General features: G+C 42.0%; 3 protein-coding genes across 4 annotated transcripts in view; all 3 read left to right on the forward strand.

Annotated features, from left to right (window-relative positions):
• Positions 1–21,467, forward strand: part of rps4x (ribosomal protein S4 X-linked) — a 346,107-nt gene that overhangs the window by 259,629 nt on the left and 65,011 nt on the right. The window lies entirely within an intron of this gene.
• On the forward strand, positions 8,296–13,640 carry LOC142368906 (uncharacterized). The gene is made up of 3 exons (XM_075451115.1): positions 8,296–8,404; positions 11,478–12,250; positions 12,365–13,640. The coding sequence occupies exons 2-3, from the start codon at positions 11,486–11,488 to the stop codon at positions 12,560–12,562; spliced, it is 963 nt and encodes a 320-aa protein (XP_075307230.1). The 5' UTR covers positions 8,296–8,404; positions 11,478–11,485; the 3' UTR covers positions 12,563–13,640.
• Positions 14,350–21,467, forward strand: part of hdac8 (histone deacetylase 8) — a 35,552-nt gene continuing 28,434 nt past the window's right edge. Inside the window, exons 1-7 of the mRNA XM_075451212.1 lie at positions 14,350–14,566; positions 14,680–14,732; positions 16,976–17,106; positions 17,968–18,109; positions 20,010–20,122; positions 20,318–20,395; positions 20,489–20,597. Coding sequence (XP_075307327.1) covers positions 14,453–14,566; positions 14,680–14,732; positions 16,976–17,106; positions 17,968–18,109; positions 20,010–20,122; positions 20,318–20,395; positions 20,489–20,597 — 740 coding nt within the window. The 5' untranslated portion in view covers positions 14,350–14,452. The remainder of the gene's footprint in view (positions 14,567–14,679; positions 14,733–16,975; positions 17,107–17,967; positions 18,110–20,009; positions 20,123–20,317; positions 20,396–20,488; positions 20,598–21,467) is intronic.

The following is a 21,467-nucleotide window of genomic DNA, read 5'->3' on the forward strand; positions in this document are numbered from 1 at the left end:
GTTGTCATCATTTACTTTGAAGGTTGTTGCATCGACCTTTTCCAGCACCTTGCTGAACAAGCGAGACCTGATGCTCTTGATTTCCGTTGCGCTTAGAAAGCCTTTATTTGTCTTGCGGAATGTAATGATAAGCCTCATGAAGAGAGCAGTGATTAGGTTGTCGATCATACTCTCAGTCACTGAGGGCGATCTTTCGAGTGGGGCGGTTTTCATTTCTGTGCTTGATGTGTCATAACGTGATGTGCTGTCCTCGTATTGGGTAGAAGTTGATGAGTAGACATTAGAGGAGGAGGGAGTGTATCTAGTTTCGTCATCAGCTCTAGAATTCGGAGGTGGAATAAGTCCTGAGTCAATAGATGTTGGAATATAGTCACTGGGTGACAACATGCTCTTTTCCTCTTTTTGTGCGTCCGTAGTTGGCGGGTTGGGATGAAACCTCAGTGCTTTACCCTTAGAGTTAACCTTAGGAGGTGACAGGAGACTCGAACAAGAGGGTTTCGGTGACTTGTCACCCCTTACTGGCTTTTTTTTAGGCAAAGTCAACGAGTGTACGTGACAAACCAAAGGAGATTCAAATGATCCCGAACTTGAACCATTGGATTGTCCTGACGTATATTTGCTGGTAGTTGACTGAACCACCATTTGTGTGATGACATTTTCAATGTCATTCAAAGCGTGAGACACATTCTCATTAAGCCTAGTATCAGACGGTTTCTTTTCTTTCCATAGTAGCATCTTCAGCAAGAACTTTCCTACCGCATCCTCTGTCATGGCATACAGGACTTCGGGAGAAAAGTTTAGGTGAGTGCTGGTGTCCCCCCTCCCCCTCATTTTAGAGAGGACAGAGTCCGAGAGAACTCTTCCCTGTGGTACAATGGGAATTTGATATTTGGGGCCCATCATTAAATTATCATATACTGTATCAATCAGGTCCTTGGAAAACTTCCTGATTGTGTAATTGTGCTTGATGCTTTGTGGGATCTTTTTGGTACATTCCACAGATTTATCCAGCTGGTGTAATTCATGAAACAAATTGTCAACTTGTAGTTTGATGGTCTCAAAGTCAGCTTTAGAGGACTGCTGTTTGGTTGCAGTGGCTAGTGTTGGTTTACTGGTCATAAATGAACACGAAGGAATGGACTCTGGAACGCATCCTGGGAAGATGTACTGAATGTCGGGGGACAAAGAAGAACGCTCTTTAAGAGTCACCAGGAACTCTGTGTTCTTAGATTTAAATGATCTTTTTAGTGCTGTCCCCATTTTCTCATACTCGGTTTGGGCAAAATTGAAAAACTGATGATTGGTTCCTGCTTCCTTGTCATCATCAGCTATCTTGGGGGTTCGGGACTTTGAGGTAAAAATGTCTTTCACCTTATCAACAATTTTACTGAAGTTGAAATGAATTCCGGATGACCCGCCATCTTCAGATTCTGAACTATGCAGGTCATCAATAATGGCTTCAACAATTTCAGTCGCTGAATCGTGAATTTCCTGAGGGGTGAAGGGAGACTGGGGAATGTTTTCAGACTTTTCTTCATCGTCTGACTCACTGGAATATCTCTGAATAATCTCACTAATCCTTTCTGTGGCTTCACGTGTAGAAATTAAAGATTTCACACGCCGAGACTCACATTCTTCGGGTACTGTAATCACCAGGAACTCTGGTTCAGATGCTGTGCTTTGGTATGAGGATACCGAGTGCCTATTTTTTTGACAACACCGTCCCAGGCATTTTGTCTTCAGATTACCTAAATATCCTTTAAGACATGCGGTAGCATGGAAAACCATGCGGTGAAGAGCATTCATGTTTTTTATGGAACCGCCTACATAAATGGCGGGTTTCGATGGCCAGTCTGCACTGTTCATGACTCCAGAAAGGATTGAGTTTACCTTTTGGGAGACTTCGCTCTCGATCAGTTCTGTCAGCTCTGCAGCACTCTGGCATTCTTTCTGTGGGACATCAAGAGCAAAAGCAATGCTGGCAGCGATGGAGTCTCCCAGTGACGTAATGAAGTTGGCCTCGGTTGTTAGAGGTGCACTCTGACTGACGCGCTCCTCAATAAGTGGAAGACACACCTTTAAAATTTCTGCAGAGAGCGTTTGTATTATTTCTGTTATCATGTCAGTCAAGGTGGCTTGAATGGCAGAATCGCAAATCCCTACAGTAAGCATACTCCATTGAGCTGGAGAGATTTTGTCCAGGTGTTTGTTAATGATGGGCAGAAGGCTATCTGCTGTGATGAGGACAGCTCTGTCCTCTTGTAAGTCCACGATCTCCATGGTAGAAATATCTTCTTGTGAAAAGATCCTTTCTGCTGTAAATGTCCTGTGTCCGATCCTCTCTCTGCGTCTTTTCTGCTCGCTCTCTGGAATGTGGAGTCGAACCTCTGGAAGGGTATAAGACTGTGAGAAATGACGCACGTTTGACGTCACAAACGATCAACGTCACAAACGCCTGTGCGATCACTCACACACATGTGAGGATGTGATTATGACGTAGTAGACGCTTACATCTTTGATGTAACTTTCACAAGGTAGTGACGAAGGGGCATAACGTTGTCATGGCAACTGTCGTAAAATCTGTGAACTGTTTCTCAACGTGCTCCCTCGCGCAGCTGTTCGCTTTTCGGCCTCCGTACGTCTAATTGGGTCTGCTTTGGGAAGCGGTTTTATTTCAGGCTACCTAAAAGCTACCTTTCAACCTTTTTAATTATATGTATCATAACCATAAATGCAAAATTTCATGTAAAATCTGTGATCGGGATCGTCACTCATCAAGTTTGCGTGGGTGGAAAAAACTAAAAGATATCCCACAATACACCACGGTCCTCCTGTCAACGCTGCTTCAACCACAGACAGATAGGGCTTCAACATCATCCACGCACGGGACTTGAGCGAAGCAGAGAGGCTTTCCCCTTTCCGACTCGCTAAAATTGTTGGAAATTTGATAGTTTCAACCAAGTCAAAGTCACTCTAAGTCTCAGATATACTATCAGAGATACTTTTGTCATTTAGCCTCGAACAGCGGGTTTAAAACCAGCGGTTATTTTTTTTTATCAGAAAGGAATGTTGACCGTGAAACGCCGCAAGTGGGAGAAAGGGGCTGCTCAGGTCTCTTTGATGCAAATGTGTTTAAGCAGCAGTCCTTGATTGAATATATATGTTCTATTAATTCAATAAGTCGCACAGGAGACCGTGACGATGACAGCCGTGGCAAACGCAAGTTGTCCCCATGTCTCTATTGATATGGTGTGTTTGTTTGTGGCCACCAGAGGGCGGTGTAACACCGATTAAAAGAAGAAGAAATGCCTCAACCAGAAGTTTAAATCTGTATGTCTTTGTTCCTTTCTTTTGTCTTTATTTCATCTATCAACTCTTTATTTTTCTGATGCCCTTTGCCCCCCTTCTCCATTAAATTTCTTGTTATTTGTCTTGCCAGAGGACATTGATTATTATGATGCAGAAACTGTTTCAGTCAAAGGTAGAAAAGTTTCAAAGGAAATCAAGGTTTCTTTATTCGTACCGTACCGTAGTCCTGGTAAATTTGTTGTGCACACAGGAATTAATTCAGCCATCCCAGTACAAAAGGACAGCTACGTCAAATACATCATAACAGATAAGACAACAACAGCACATACTTTCTGATGTATACAATCATTAAAAGTGCAGTAATTAAAAGTGCTTCAACGTCAATTGTTCAGTATGAACAAGATTGTTCACCTCTGGGTCTTACTGTTCGGCTTTAGAATTGCAGTTGGTACAAAGCTCTTTCTGCACCGTTTTGTCCTCCCCTTAGGGACCAGAAAAACAACGGCCAGAGCAAAGGAGCTGGAACTCTTCATCTTTGAGAATACAGGCAGCTTTACTTCGTAACTGTGCATCATAACGAGAAGACATGGTGAGTTGAGGCTTCCCAATTAGCCGCCCAGCCCATTTAATGATTTGGTTCAGGGAATTTTTTGTCCCTTAGTGACAGATTACCAGACCGAGACACCAAGGCAAAAGATAACAGAGACTCAATAAAAGCACGATAACCGGAAGGTTGGCAGGTTCGATTCCCGCTCTCGCCACTAAAAAAGATTGGTGGAACTGCCTCTTTTGACATGAAGCTGTATGACATCCCATATTAACAATATCATTTATTAAATTTGTCTTACCCCCTGCTGCGTCCTGTGAGCCGAGTTCCAGCCTCATTTTGGTGTTGATGAAAGTAGTCCGGCCAGTTGGTTGGGGCCACAAAAATAAAGCGTTTTGCTTCTCAAAACAATATGCGTTCAAAAGAGTAATACATTTGCATCACAAAATGGTTCAACAGAAAAAGTCAGACCTCACAATCGCTTGCCGCTATTTTCTCTCCCTTCGTATCACTGCCTGCTGTGTAGACTGTGCAGACCGAAGTGCAGACTGAAGTGCAGACCGAGCAGTAAACACCGTAACAGGTGCGGCTATCGGCAGGCGGCTGCACGCATCGATATGAAGGGAGAGAAAATAGCGCCAAGCGATTGTGAGGTCTGACTTTTCGTTTGAACGATTTTGTGATGCAAATGTGTGATGACAGCCAGGGTGCGAAAGATGTAGAAACTGGGGCTCAGAATAGAAAACGTAGGGGGGAGAAGGAGAAAGGGTTTGAAGGGATGAAAGAAAAGTTTTCTAAGTGGTTAAAAGGCAGCAGGTAAGTTGTGTCAAGGTTTCGTGGCCTGCTAACATTCAGGTTAGCTAAAGCTACTACTAGTTCTGTTCACTCAGTGCTGCAGGTTATCTTGAGACTCTGGACCTTACAATCACTGACCAAGTTGGTAACCTCGGAGTGTTGATAGACTCAGATCTGACTTTCAGCAGCCACATCAAAGCTGTCACCAAGGCAGCTTTTTACCATCTCAGAAACATGAACAGAATTAAAGGTTTCCTCTCCCAAAAAGACCAGGAGAAACTCGTCCATGCATTCATCTCCAGTAGACTCCATTACTGTAATGCTCTTTTAACTGGACTTCCCAAAAAGAGCATTAAACATCTGCAGCTCATCCAGAACGCTGCTGCTAGAGTTTTAACCCGGACTAAGAGATCTGAACACATCACGGCAGTTTTAAAATCTTTACACTGGCTTCCAGTCAGTCACAGAATAGATTTTAAAAGCCTGCTGATGGTTTACAAATCCCAGAACGGTTTAGGCCCAAAATGCATCTGTGATAATGTGTTATAGAGAATATAAACCCAGCAGAGCTCTTAGATCCAAGGACTCAGGTCAGCTGGTCCAGTCCAGAGTCCAGACTAAACATGGAGAAGCAGCATTTAGCTGTTATGCTGCAAATAAGTGGAACAAACTGCCAGTGGAGATTAAACTTTCACCAAATGGAGATATTTTTTAAATCCAGGTTAAAAACATTTCTTTTCTCATGTGTCCATGCATGAAATCTGCACGTTATCTTATAATTTATCTTGACTGTTGCTTGTTTTTAAATTCATTTAAATTATTTTATTTGTTTCTCTTTATATTCTTTTATGTATTTTTAATGCTTCTTCCACTCCCTGCTGCAATGCTTTTATTTTATGTAAAGCGCTTTGAATGGTTTCGTACATGAAATATGCTATACAAAAAAATTTGATTTGATTTGATAAAAACTGACTTTGGACATCCCTGGGTTAGGGGAACCCTTTTCCTTCTGTTTGTACATTTATGCTCCATGTTACTCTGTCAAGAACAAAAATGGGGGGGGGGGGGGGGTGCAGGATGTGCTGTGTTCAGTCACAGAGAACTCCTTTGTTTTACATTTTCGAGTAGATGCTCCTGCTTGGTTGTAGCTTTCGATAACAGCGGAACAGGGCCGTGCAGAGACCTTTGGAGGGGCAGGTGCTCAAAGTCAGACGGGGGCACATGGAGCACCAATTTGAAACACTCCTTTTTGTTTTTGTTTTAACGTCCTCTCCTTATGAGGCATCTCTGCTGAATGAAATATGATTGATAAACTATAATCTAATGCACATAAAACACACACACCGTGACATTTCATACTTTTTTCAAGACATATACTGTATAGCTGCGAATTTGCTCCATGGTGCTGTTTCATGATCTGCCCTTTATTATTCGTAGAGCTGATAATAACGTTAAAAAATAATGAAATGATATAGCAATCATGTATTTAAATGAATTTGTGCTTGACTATCCACTTTGTGAAACACAGCAAGGTTATAAAAGTTACATATTTTATATTTATGCATATTATATTTAAGTTGTGTGCATACAAATGTTATAAACAAGTACTGATGTGTTTAAATGAGAGGTTGAGAAAATCACAATTCAAATTCTTCTAATTATTATTGTCATTGTTGTTATATTTATACTAATATAGTCCAAAATTATGTGAATAAGCATGTAGGCTACATTGCATAGTTTTAGTGAAACAACAGCACGTCTATGTGGATCATGTGAACGACCGAGAGTAGGTATTATTTACGGCCACACAGACAGACTTTCACACACACACACACACACACACACACACTTACAAAAAAAAAACTTTTAACAAAAGGGCACTTTGGGAAGAAAGCCCCCCCCCCCCCCATGCAAGTGCCTGTAGCGGAATGTGACTTGTTAGACTTACTGTTTACCTGAATATCTGAATTACCTGTTTCGCATTGGTATGTATCTATAATCCTGAGAGGGAAACGGCCTGTAGTGAGAGAGGAGTATGTGAGCCCAAAGACAGCATCACCTGAGAGGGAAACAGCTGTTGACACCATGTCTGGGTCATCGCTTCCACGAGGTGGTGAGCCGGAGGCGCTGGGCCTCGGTGCAGTTGGGGCGTTGTTGCGGCTTTTTTTTTTGCCCTTTACCTGCCATATTTTCTCACACAGGTGTTTGCAGCAATGTCTAACTAAACGTGATTAAATAAAAGAAACAACAGTTTGCTCCGATAAGTGCCAAGAAGGTTCCGGAGAGCCTCGACACACCATGGCCAGCTCACTTCCAAAGTTGTAATAATTTAGTCATATTCTTATGCTTTGTACCCTTTTATGTGATAATGTGTTGCTACATATATGGTTCTTGTGAAAAATCACATTACAACACTGGATGTGACGGCAGTAACATCGTGTGTTACAGCCGCGGAGACAACACGGGAAGCCGGACAGCCTCTCCCATTCTCTGGCGAAATTGCTACATCTTCAATGTTAAATTGACGATAAAACAGTTATTCACCAAACACAAGATATGCCCAATACTGCATTTACTTTCATAACTACAACATGTTGTCCTGTAGCTTAATGAAGTGATTTGTTCTGAAATCATGTTATGAAGCCGCCACTAACAGCCAGGCTTCCGAGCCGAGGGCTGCCCGGCTTCAGGAGGGGGCGGGAGAGTCAATTTTTTTTTCTACAATTCTGGGTCATCATTGGCTAAATCGACAAAAACTCATCACTTCCGAGGCTGCCCGGCGTCTCTGGGGGTAGATTAGACGTGGGCGTGTCAATATGAGGGGCTGTGTCGTGATGATTGGAGTTAGTGTTTGTCCATCATGAGAGATCTTGTGGCAGCCGAATTTTTAAGCGAGGAGAAGCACGCTGGAACTTCAGTCCCAAAGCGGATACCAAAGAGACTGGTTGTCTGTGAAAGTGCTGTCGGAGTTTCACTCGTACTTTTAGTTGTTTCCTTCCAGAATTCATGCTGCCCATTCACAAATGTTACCTTTTTTAAGAATACTTACCACCACCATCAAACTCTAAGTATTCATTATGACAGGGGAAAATGCTCCACAGATTCTGATCCAGCCATTTACAGGCCTTAGATTCCATCATACTTGATTTTGGCCGTGCTGTGTGAATTTTCAAAGTCTATACCTTCTTTCTGTGTATTTGCTGGGCATACTTGTCATACTAGACACAGCTATGTTATAACTAATTCTTTTTAACTTTGCTATCTTCTGCTTTGGGATGGCACGAGCCACTACAACCCTGAACGCGTAATATGGGCTTCCCCTGTTTTAAAAGTCAGCAGCCGCCACTGGTGTGTTGGGTCTGTTCTTTTCCCCAGAGAGAGGGGAGGTTCCAGGCGATGTATTTTCATTCAGGAAACCTACAAAGAATGCTGACTCACTGACTCACGCACACACACGCACGCATGCACGCCCACACACACACACACACACACACACACACACACACACACACACACAGTGGAGGGAAACAATCTCCAGCTGACTCCAGTTCTTGTGTTGCCTCTGATGCAATGAGGCTGGGGAGGGGAGGAGGAGGCGCGACTTTTTAAGTTTTAAAGGGGGCTTGGCCACTATATAAGACCGGGTGACTGCCTGCTTCTTTTTTCTCAGCCCTTTTCTCAGCTTCTGGCTCGGCTGCTGGTTTCTCCCCTCTGTGCGTCTCAACCGGTCTCTCTGCGGATATCGTCCCACAGGTTTGACATAGTTTGTTGTGTTAGTCCCACACTAATTCGTGTTCTGTTAACATGAATTTTAACAACTCTTTCAGTTCATTTGGCATGCTTGCAGATATTGTGCGTCCTTCCTGCTCGCTGTGTAGAAAGGAGATACCAATTCTGGCAGGCTGAGTGTAGCACTGCCGGCTGCCTAAATCCTGAGGAACTGATTTGTTTTTAATGTGTTATCGCTCGGGTCTTTTACAACCAACCGTCATTTTGGAACATACGAATAAGACAGTTGTTTTTATAGGATATATAAATGAATGATGTCTGTATGCACTGAAAAAAGTGACTTTTTGGTGAAGTAAACTCCATTAGAGTAACTGTCATCATTTCTACCTTGTATTATTAAGATTCAGTAAGAACTCGAGCTTCTTAAGTAAAATTAAACATTTTATTAACGTAATACATGAATTATGGGGGAAAAGTAAGTTTTACTTACGTTTCCTCATACAATTTAAATGTTTAATAGTTGTATGTACATAAACCTAGAAATACTACATAAACTTTACTCTGAAAGTATCGTTAAAATCTACTAAGTTACTTCATAACAGCAAATACTACAGATATATAAAATTGACTTAAAATTTTGAGTAAAACAATGTTCCTGCCTATGAAAAGCACTTAATTTGTTTAAATAAATATAACTTAAAACTTAGATGTAATTAAGTAAATGTTACTTAATATCTTCACAACTGTTATGTTTTATGGTAAGTCAAATTTACTTGATATTGCAGCATTAAATATTACTTAAACCATTTGAGTGCAAATACTTACAAAGGAAATTCACCGCCAGGACCTCTTCGAGTGGAGTCATGCTCCTTCTTCTTGTAAATAGCCGGTATTTTGTCAGATTTTCAACACCTTGGGGGTCTAAACGACTACTTTCTCGCCTGAAAATGTTTCAAATGTTGCTAAAGTTATATATTTACAGAGTTTATATCTTAAGGGAAATCAGCTTTTCAGGCCGGCTGATTTCGGCTCGGGCAGGAGTGAAGTGCACTGTGTGTAAACGCTCTGCATACTATCAGATCGATGAGTATGCCGTTTTCAAGTAGTAGGCGGTTTCGAACACAGCCAGTGGCTTGCGCTTGCGTCTTGCGTAAAGTTTAGAAAATTGAGGTGACACACGCAAGCACGCAAGGGGGGGCTTGCAACCGCGCAAGGGCTTGCGTTGTGTCTTGCGTCTTTGCGTCTTTCGTCTTGCGTTGCGTCTTGCGTTACCGACTATAAACCAGGCTTTACGCATTTAGTCTGTCTGCAATTGTTTGCTATGCCGTTTCTTCGCTTTATTGATCGCAGCTGTATTACCATTTCTGGTGATGACACTTTTAAAATCCTCATACAGCTCCATAAGCATTATTTGTTCAGCTGATGAAAAAATAACAGCTCTTGTCTCGCTCTCATTTTCACACAGATCTCCGTTTTTCCACCATCCACTCGTCAGGCCTTTCTACGTTCCTCGTGCACTCGCACTAAGCTAGGCTATGTAAGCCTCGCTTGGATTAGCCTCACCGAGATGCAACTAAAATATCTTTGAGGAACAACTTAAGGCTTAAATGTGAGATGGCGCTAGTTCAAGCGACGCTTACCGGCTATAGCCTGGCTTACTTTAGCTACTTTCTAGGAATACCCTCCTGGACTGAAAACAAAAGCATAACCTAAACATGAAAACTAAAAATGAGAGTCTCTGGGCGTGACACTGTCAACAATTGAACCCCCCAGATTTCATAAAATACTGGATAAAATACCCACGACTCGAACAGTATTCTGTTCTGAATGTTCAAAAGTTTGAGACTTGACAGGAGGTCAGAGGAGAGTGAGCTATGGGGAAAATGATTCTTTTAGTATTTCAATAATATGACATTTCTGTTTATTTAAGGAAGTGCATTTTCTGTTTCCTTATATGGGCATAAGTGCATCCTGTTTGAATTGTAGGGGGTAAAGTGACCTTTGTTTTTGACATTTTTACATTGAGATTTTTGTTCTCATGTGTCGCCTGTGTTTTGAAACTGACTGACCTCACATTAGCCTCCTTTATCCTTTTTAGTTGATTTTTCTGAGAGGCATTGTTCTATGTGGTTTTATATGCCATTTTGTATTATACAATAAACACCAAGTGAAGATGGGGCAATGAAGTTTGTGCATACCTTAACGCTTTATTAAGAAACAAAGTAAAGTAATAAGCAATGAAGTTACTTTTCAAATGCAGTAACTAGTAAAGTAATTTCATTCCAATTTTCAGAAGTAACTAGTAATAAGTAACTAATTACTTTTTTTGAGTAACTACCCTGGCTGTCAGTTACACATTCAAACACTGTTAAGAAGCCCCATCCAATAACATGCTGTAAGAAGTTCGAGTCATATCAAAATAGTCTGTGATGGTTCGAACTTTTTGCTCGACTCAGTATTTGGTGGTTTTCTTTATTTATTTATTTTTGTCTTGTGATTTCCTGTTTTCTTTGAAGAGTAACTCTCCTCTCGTTTCAGGTCCCCTGCCCTTCCTCATGTGTCACCCGTTGGAGTGTCTTCCCTGATTCCTGATTGTGTCCACCTGTTTCCCATTGCCCTCATGCGTCTTATAGTCTGCGTCTCCCTTTGTCTTGTGCCTGAGTGTTTCGATCCTTCGAAACACACTTTTCCATAGCTCACAGCCACAGAAATCTACCGCTATTGTTGTAGCTCGTTGTTATTGCCTCCAGCCTTTTTTGGAGTGTTTTTGGTTCATAGCCCTTAGCCTTAGAATATAGCCTCCAGTTTTTAAGGAGAGATTTTCAGTTTAGCTTTTCTTTCAGGTCGTCTTCTTCCTCCATCTGGAGCGATTTTTTTTTTTTTTTTTTTTTTTTTTATTTTATTTTTTTTTTTTTTTATTTTTTTTTTTGTAACTTTTCATAGTCAATTTAGTTTCCCTTTTTGTTCTGGAGTAATTTTCATAGCCCCTTTGTTTGTTACTTAATAAAGCCTGTCTGAATTACGTGACCCTCTGCATCTGAGTCCTGCGATTCATTGGTCCTTGTCAGTATTGAAAACTTCTCCACCTTCCTTACAGATTTCCAAATGAGAAGAGGTGGAGCTGCTGTCCACTCAGCAGAACTGAGCATGGGCCTGATGGGGCTCCTGACCTCCCTCCTTGCACTCGTTTCCTTTGGCACTGCCGGCGACCAACACACCCCTGGAGGACACGTTACTGCAGTTTTGGGGGACTCTGTGAAGTTCCCAGGAACTGTGAACTGTTCATTGGAGAAGTTTGAACTGATTCGTCGGCTGAAAGATGACCGCCCTTTGACTGTGGCAACACTCGTCGGCGGTGACTGGGAACCAGAAGAAGAATACAGAGGCCGGTTTCAAAGGTCCGCATCGGACATCCTTTTAACCCGCGTTAACTATAACGATGACGGGGTGTATGAGTTCACCTGCGGCAGCGACGTCGTGTTGCACATCACTCTGCAGGTCTTCATCATCTCTAACAACAACATCTCAGAGTCTCAGGGAGCCACGGTGAAACTCTCGTGCTATTCCTTCACTGCGGGTCAGCCCGTGAAGTCGGTTTGGTGGGAAAGGAACAACAAACCTGTGTTTAAACTGAACACCTCCAACGGGAATATCACATATGGGATGGGGTTCGACGGACGAGTGTCTTTAGCATCTGACTGGAAACCAACCGGAGACTTTTCTCTGACACTGGAGCGGGTCCAGCCGGAGGATCGAGGTGATTATTCCTGCTTTGTCCAGAAAGAGAAAAAGGAGAGGGGGATCCCAGCTGTTACGAGACTGAAGGTCCACCCCAGTCAGAACACCACCTCCACTCCACCGACTGCACCTGTGAGTAGATCCTGATAAACCCAGTGGAACATCTGTAATCATGTGAAAGTAAGCCACGCTGTCAGTGTGTGTGATGTTCGAATTGAATTCCATTTCACTTTGTCCCCACTGTAGCCACCGCAGGACACCGAGGAAGTCAGACTGTGGAAAACCTCGTTCATTGTGACGCTGATTCTTCTAATTCTGATCTCTGCTGCCGTGTTTCGTTGGTGGATTTTATCACGCAGATCAGACTCCTCATCTGGACCCCCTGCTGCAGGACCTTCCACAGCTGTGGAGATGGGACTTTTGAATGGCTCTCGCGGTGCTTAACCCTCCTGTTGTCCTCGGGTCAAAATGACCCGCCACTGTGTTAAAACCCCCCAAAAAATCCACTAAATGCTTTTTTTTTTTTTAACTTGAAATTTTATGACTTTTCCTAGATTGGCCCCTACAGTAGAAAAAGTGAAATGTTGCTTTTATTCACATTTCCATGTAAGATGTACAAAAAAAATGTACAAAGGTGGTCTTCGGGTCAAAATGACCCGTGAGGCAAATAGAGTTGAAATCAAGATCACAGATTTTTTTACAAACCACAGAAGGTTACAATGTTTTAGTTGTCTCAGATCAATCAGTAGCAGAAGTAAACAAGGCAAATCATCATTTGTAACTTGTGTGTTAAATATATAATTTTCCATTTGTGAAACAAAAAGCCATTTGTAAAACTGAAAATTCTGTTTGTGGGAAAACAAACAAACAAACAAAAAACATTTCTGAGTCTGAACATTCTGTTTGTGGAAGAAAAAAAAAGCCATTTGTAAAACTGAAAATTCTGTTTGTGAATGATGACATGTGAGAAAAATGTTCTCAACTGTACAACAGAAATAAGAAACATTTATTTCGTATTATGAAGACAATTTGCAGTCAGTGCACGTGATGTGTGGGAACAGTGACAACCAATGAGACGTGCTGATGATGTGGACGCGTCTGTACAGATCGACACGAATCAAAGTTGAGATGTGAAGAAGTTCCAGTTCACAAACTGATGTCTTGGTGAGAATTTATTCCTCCGTAATTCTTTTCGTCTGGCACTGGGTACTCATGTAATACCGCTGGGTATTTCAACTCTGCTAACAGTGGGGAAAAAAAGAAAAGAAAAAAGAAGCCATTTGTGAGACTGAAAATTCTGTTAGTGAATCGTGACTCTACATTTTGTGGATCCCCAATTTTTGAGACGTATTCTTTCCGCAAAATCCACACAGATCCACAAATAGCTCGTTATTCACAAAGTACCGTCCAGTAGATGGCACTGTTGCTCACTGAAATATCTATGGCTCGGCTTAAGAACGACGAAGAAGCCTGGATCACTATCCAATGGCAGCGTTATTACTGTTTTTATAATATTGTATGGGACGACTTATCTTAATGTAGCCTTGCAGCTGGAGCATCTGGAGCATAACTGATCATCAGTAAGCGTGAGCACCTCAGAAGCAGCAGTTTTGTCAAATTGTGCAGTCTTCGGAGAAACTGCAAGTCGTCATTTCTAATTACTTCATAAACAACACTGTCTGCTCCTGTTAAGTGGTGCAAGAGTAGTATTCTCGCGTTTTTTCCAAAGTTGTGTTACGTAACACCGAAGTGCAAAAATACTCTTAAAAAAAAAGGAATACTGTATGTTCTATGCAAAATTACATAAGGAAATATAAGAATATATATATGAAAAAGAAAATATTTTTGTCTTTTAAATTTGGTCTTTTTTGCACTTTTCACCCCCTTGTCATATATTATAACCACAAAAATGCGATTTTAGGTAAGAATCTTCTGATTTCAAGTGTAATTGGTCAAGTTTTGGCGAAAAGACTCCAAAAAATCCCACAATGCATCAGCATCCTTGTCCGTTACTTTTTAAATGGTCTCCGCGTGCGGAACGTTGGGTTTGACTTTGAGGCGTTTTTTTTTTTTTTTTTTTTTAACCTCTTACAACATTTAAAAAAAAAAGATAATTTAAACCAAAGTCACTGTAATGTACACATATACTATGAGTCTAACTATAGCCTTTTAGCTTCGAACAGCGTGGTTAAACCCGGTGGCTTTCTTTTCTGCCGGGGAATGTTGACATCGTAACACCACGAGTGGGACGAAGGAGCTACTCGCACCTCTTCGCTACAAAATTTGCTTTAGCAGCAGTCCTTTTTTGATTATTATTTATTTAATTCAGCGTAAATGACTAGCAGAGGGGACAGTGATGATGACAGCAGCAGCAAACGGAGAGTCGCGTACGTTTACAGCCCAAAGTACATCGAGACTTGTGATACTTTATCCAAAGTACCAAACCGGGTGAGCGGGCTTGAATGAAAAGCCTCCAGCCAGCTTCTGACTGATCAGCTTCATTTTTACTCCTCTTAACTGGCGCAAAGTGTTATTTAACGGACGACTTTCACTTTCTGCAGGCGAATATGGTCCACTCACTGATAGAAGCCTACGGACTGCTTGAGCATATGAGGTGGGTCGTTGTTATCGTTTGTTCTGGAAACGTAACAAAAAAGAAAGGGTCCGTGTACAGATGGTAATACATCAATGTACAACACGGCAGTTTGAAGTTTGTAGGTTTCTCTAATACGAGCCATTCACCCCCATCTCACTCACACACACACACACACACACACACACACTCACACACACACACAGAGTGTCTTATTTTCTGAGCCTTATAAAACATCCATAAGGTTAATACATTCTTTATGAGATCCAAGACTGTTTTAGCTTTCTGTGATTTTTATTTTTTTTGTTTGTTTGTTTGTTTGTCTGTCCCTCATTCTCTTTAGGGTTATATTTCATAACATCGCATCTTTAGACATTCACATGCAGCGACCCTCTTAAAATACTATGATCCGTGTGACTACTTCTATTCACATGTCCCTGCTATATTTAGTTAATTACTTTGGACGGCTACATTATTTATAACTTAGATGCAGTGGAGCTGTAAAGCTCGTCAACCCCTTTAGAATAGTTCATGTATCTGCATAATAGCAACCAAAAATATCATCAGCTTTTCAGTAATAGGTCACGAAACCAGAGAAAATAAAACTGTCTTTAGTCCTACGGTACTTTGCCAAAGTGTTTTGTTGCTCATCATTTATTTATACATTGCCAGGGAATAGATGACGCGATTTATTGAAGCATGTGCAAACATAAATGTGAATACAATATATGTATATATATATATATATATATATATATATATATATATATATATATATATATATATATATAGTAAAGACAGTATTTTATAGGAGCATCTGTTTTCTCCAGCACAGACAGGACCCTCTTAGACAAGCTTCAGGAACAGTTCTCCAGGCTTCTTGAAGGACATCCCAAAGCTCTTCTTTGGATGTCGGCTGCCTTTTGTTCTGTTCTCTGTCAGGATGATCCCACACTGCTTCAAAAATGTTGAGGTCCGGGCTCTGGGGAGGATTCATCCCTCCATAAGACCTGTTGCCACTGATTTTCAGTCTACTTCTTGTGTCATTTAGCATGGCTCAGCCTTTTCTCCCCGTTTCCCTTCCTTATAAATGGCTTCTTTACTTCTTTAAATGGAGACCATTTCTAATGAGGCTTGGGCCAACAGTAGATGGATCAGCAGAAGGTCCAGATGCATCTCTCAGGTCCTGTATCAGGTCTTTTTTCCCTTTTCCTTACTGACATCACTCTCAGAGACTATACATCTGCTCATCTGACAGTTTTTTATTTAGGCCTGACACTTCTTCTCTTTTCCTCCAACTTTTTTTAATAACAAACTGCACTCCACGCTGAGCTACACCCAGCTTTCGGGTCATAGCTCTTCTGGAATCGCCTTTTTAAAAAAAAAAAAATTGGGGGGCTTTTTATGCCTTTAATGGACAGGACAGTTGGAGAGAGACAGGAAGCAGGGGCCAGAGAGAGGGGGAATGACATGCAGGGCCGTCCGGTGCGGGACTTGAACCGGGGCCAGCTGCAGCGAGGACTATAGCCTCTGTACATGGGGCGCCTGCTTAACCCACTACACCACGGACCACTCCGCGAATCGCCTTGTTGATGCAAAAATATGTCTTTGTCCTTTTTACTGCTGCGACTAAAGAAAAGCGAAGAAACCCAGCGTGCTTTTGTCAGGTTGCTTGTAAAAAAGAGCCTAAAGACACATTTTTAAAACTTGGCTCTTTGATAAGTGTCGGCAGACACATCACTAGTTCATCACATGTCATAGGTGCCTTTTTAAATTTTTTTTATTTTTTTATGCCTGATTGATTCAAAGGATTGTGTTAAAGTGGCAACAAAAAAACAGATTCCTCTCGAAAATGCTCAGTTTCAAGGACTGGACTGCAGTTGAGTGAAAAAGCAGCCAATGTCCAAAGAAAAACTTGGACTAAAGACCACTTTGAAAGATCACGAGACTCAGTGGAAGCCAAGTATAAAGAAATGGAGGGTGGATAAAGACTTTTGGACAGCTCTGCTACTCAGATGTGTCATATCTTCTTGGTGTTTTTAAAAGAATAAATAAATGGCCTTGTGCGTATTTTTAGAATGTAATAATAAAAAAAAAAAGTGGTGCTCTTTGCACCGAAAAGCATCGTTTGAAGCTTTTAAAGGACCACTGAGGGTAGCGGCCTCTGCATAGTTGCGTTTCAGTGGTCACGGCACATCACTGTGGAAGCTTGTTGTACGATGCATGTGGTTTTTCCCGTTTTTTTTCTGTTTTCTTTTCTCCAGCATTGTGAAACCTCGGCTGGCCACCATAGAGGAAATGGCAAAGTTCCACACAGACTCCTACCTGGAGCATCTTCACAAGATCAGCCAGGATGGAGACAACGATGACCCCCAGTCGGTCGACTACGGCCTCGGTGAGAAAAGCAAACGGCTTGTTTGAACTTTTATTTGGGATTTGACACTTGTTTTTTTTCTTTTTGTAATGTTAGTCATAAAGACCCTGTCAGAGTGACACTCTGTCGCAACAATTTCACATAAAAAAAGGGAAGTTCAAGTGAATAAAGGCAAGGCATGTAACTGTTAGTGGCCACCAGAGGGCAATGTAGCATTGATATTAAAACAAAAATGCTGCCTTAACCAGAGTATCACATGCATTTCCCTTTTTGTTGTCATTTTCACCCCTTCCTATTTTATCCATATCATTTTTCCCACCTGAGACAAAGTAATTAATTTCTAAAAATCTGAGACCCCGCCACAGTTTCCTGCTCTTGACTGGGCCAGCTGGAGGCCCATCCACCACAGAGGTTTCTAACTTTAGTCCGGTCTTCTAGTTCATCCCATTTGTTTTTATACCCTCGACACATTCCCTTCCCTTTATATATCTATTGCTCCTTCCTTTCGCTGTCATCTTGCCTCCTCTCATTGTTCTCAGCTCTTCCCACTGGCGCTTCCTTCTTTTGTGTCCCGCACACCTCTTGAGTTCATCCTTCCATCTTGCTGCAGAGGAGAAGTTCTCCGCCTCCTTCTGGATCCACACATGTCCCTTCGCTTTCCTTCTTCACTGGAATAAATCTTTTCCACACCCATTATCCAGGCAGTCGGCCTTTGTCTCCCCTTTTTTAATTTTCTCTATTTTTGACTCTCTTCTTCATTTTATTTCTCATGATCTCATTCCTGAACACAGTCTGTGTTCGTCGTGGTGTCTGGTTTGTTATGAAAGCCACTTGCCGTTGTTTCGCCTCATGTCCTGTCATGTCCCGCACTTCTCCCTCCAGGCTACGACTGTCCCGTTGTGGAGGGCATATTTGACTATGCGGCAGCTGTAGGGGGCGCTACACTGACGGCAGCTCAGTGTCTGCTGGACCAAAAGTCTGAAGTCGCCATCAACTGGGCAGGGGGCTGGCACCATGCCAAAAAGTAAGAGCATCACTTCTCACATAAATGTACTGTACACCCCCGCATTGTGTATTTATTTATACACATACAAAATCTTTTCTATCTGTATGAATAATGTCTAACTGTCATGTCATCAGGAATAGAAAATGAAAAAAAAGAGACTTTTCTTAGCACTTTTACTTAACCACGACGGGGACCGTTACCAGGAGAAACTCAGAAGGTCTAACCAAAGACAACTGTGGTGCAAAGAGAAGATTTCCCCTCGGCGCCACAGAGGGGTGTCATCCGTATGAGCTGTAATTACGTTTTAATGGCACCTACGTTTATCTCCATCCATCCCGGTTAGCGTGACATTGTGGAAGTCGCTTTTAATGTTCAGGTCGTAAGGAGTTATGGGGGGGAGGCATTTACCTCTAAATGACAGAGGATCGTGTGACCGCGGGCCATCCCGTTTAGTAGACGATCGCATTAAATGGAAACTTTAAGCGTTAAAGCTTCACTAATGGGCGCTGTGCCTCAAGGTTTGGGGTCTATTTAGCACCATCGATAAAGTATGTATCCCCTTGTTTAAAATTAAAGGTGACATATTAGGTCTTTTTTTCCTGAGATCTTTTTGAAATGTATGAGACAGGCTTCGGTCAAGATATCTATTGGTTTAAGCACGGTGGCCTTTCGCTCACCCCGTGAGGGCAGAGATTGTGAGCAACTACTCACCCCACCCACTCCTTCCCTTCTAGTGAGAAAAGCAGCCACTCACTCAGCAGTAAATGCAAACATAATAAAGCTCTTCCTCCAATCACAACTAAAAACACTCCAGCTCTATATATAGATATATATGTGTCGTGTGTGTGTGTGTGTGTGTGTGTGTGTGTGTGTGTGTGTGTGTGTGTGTGTGTACATCGTTACTCTTTTGATCTGAGAGAGAAATTATTTAGTGTAGCGCTGTAAGTTAGCCACAGATGCTAGTAAAGGAGGCTTTCTCCTCAAAAGTGACGGAACTCACTGTAATGCACCTGTTCGGTTAATAACTGCATTTAGACATTTTATGCATATAAGCATCTTTAAATATGTGCAATCATAAACCTACTTCTTTTTTTTTTAGAATTATGCAAATTTTGTGACGTTAACGCACCTTTTCACACAGAGCTGCGGGTCTGCAATGAACAAAGCGATGGCGATAACAGCAATAACTCCTTAGAAGTTGGTCTACGTCATCTTCATTATCTAAACTGTTAGCGTTAGCTTGTGCTCGACAAAAACACGAGTTAGAAAAATAATCCCCGATAAATTATTTCTCAGATGCTTACATTTCCCTCGTCTGAAGTTCAGGCACTGAGAGTTGGAAGTGATCCGGACCAAGTTGGTAAATCCGATGGTAAATGGTTGCTGCGCATACCCAGTCTTTAGCTAACTCTAGCTGGAACGTTACCCACACACATAATTTATCCGCTGGGCTCTTATATCCTCTGAGGCTGGTGGGTTTGATGTGAGATTGCATGCTCCTCAGTACAGCTGACAACAGAACATTCCACGCAAAGCTGGCTTCATCGCTGTAGCAGGTTGAATGTGAGTGGGCGGGGCTCAGAGGGTTTTGGCTTAGCAGAAGAGGCGGGGTCACTGGAAATCTTAAAGGCTCATTTAGGGAGATATTTTCACTGGCAAAAACGTGGCATGATTGTATTTCTTCTGAGTTTTTGGGTTGTGCTGACTTCAGACGCTCAAACATAGCCTCTCAAACAGAAAAAAGCGATTATTCCATAGCGTGTTCCCTTTAACAAATACTGCTAGCTTTACCGGTGTTCAGCCACTTTCATACAGTATGTCCCCGTCAGTCACAGGCCTGAAGAGCGTGCTCTACTGAAGCTAAATCGCAGAATTTCAAACTTGTCATTTAGTCTTTCTGTGTGTATGTGTTTCCCAGGGACGAGGCTTCGGGTTTCTGCTACGTGAATGATGCTGTGCTGGGAATCCTCAAGCTGAGAGAGAAATACGAGCGAGTGCTCTATGTGGATGTGGACCTGCATCACGGAGATGGTACGCACGATAAACACTCCAGCTGGGTTGTTGTGGGGAGGCAGTTTGGCTTTCCATATCCTTCCATTAATTTGCATGTCATTTCTTCTTCTGTTCTGTTCCCTGGAGCTTTTGTTTAATGTGGACGTACAGATTGAAACATTTCTCCAGGAAGTATTAGAGGCCCCTCACGGTTTTTCTCCTCCTCTCTCATAGGTGTGGAGGAGGCTTTCAGCTTCACGTCCAAAGTGATGACGGTTTCGCTGCACAAGTTTTCTCCTGGATTCTTCCCTGGTCAGTCTCTCTTGACGTCTCAGATATGATGTGTTCTCAGATGACACACGTTATGCGACTATAAGCATTTATATGTGCACTATGTGCATTTAGGTACGGGTGACCTGAGTGACACCGGGCTCGGGAAAGGCCGCTGGTACGCCGTCAATGTCCCGCTTGAGGATGGAATCAAAGATGACAGATACTACCAGCTTTTCACCAGGTATGCGCTGTCACACATGCACACATACACACTCCGAAAGCCAATCCCACACAATCCCAGTTTGGCAACTCCGAGCAAAACCTTTTGAGACTTGTCTCCCTTAAGGATCCCTGAGGAGATATTCTATTTTTCCTTTCCTCCCATGACTGCATCGCTCCAAAAGATCAGAGGTCACGGTCGTCCACAGAGGAGCGAGCAAATGCAGTGTCAGCGTTTTTATCGAGGACACTTGAGCAGGGACATCCTTTCATTGTGAGGGCTTGAGGTTTGCTCATCAGGGTCTTTTTTTCAGTTCTGTGGACTCAAAAACACAAAAGTGTAAGAGAAAATTAAAGTCGAAAAGACTTATTTACTTGATGTTTGCTTGAGCATGTTTATAATGCTAGCAGGCAAGTGTCGTCTTCCAATCTCAGATGTGTTTCAATGCTTTCTTGGTAGTTTTTAAAGTCGCTCATTAATAGAGACACGCCTTGTTAGAATTTGATCAGAAAGCAGCAGTCGTTCGTCCATTGATATCAAAAGTTTTTTTTATAGGAAAACACATTTTTAATAAAAAGATTTTTGGGGAACAGGTTTACGGGAAGTCACGGGTTTTCCCCAAACACTGGCTGTTACACTGATGGTTATAGCATGTGGAAAGTTTAATTTTTCTACACATGCAGTTAAATGATATGATGACTCAAAATAAAGCAGTATCAATGGTCTCTCGTTAACTGACGTGAAAAAAATGATTTTTCCACTGTAACTGGCTGTGGACAGATGTTGCCTGATTTATAAAACCGTCTGCTTGATTGAAGTATTACTTCATGTCTGCTGAGAACGATCTGTAACAATCAGTGGCTCGACTATTTTATGAAACGGTCAACAATG

Source organism: Odontesthes bonariensis, chromosome 19 (genome assembly GCF_027942865.1).
Source record: "Odontesthes bonariensis isolate fOdoBon6 chromosome 19, fOdoBon6.hap1, whole genome shotgun sequence".
NCBI lineage: Eukaryota > Metazoa > Chordata > Actinopteri > Atheriniformes > Atherinopsidae > Odontesthes > Odontesthes bonariensis.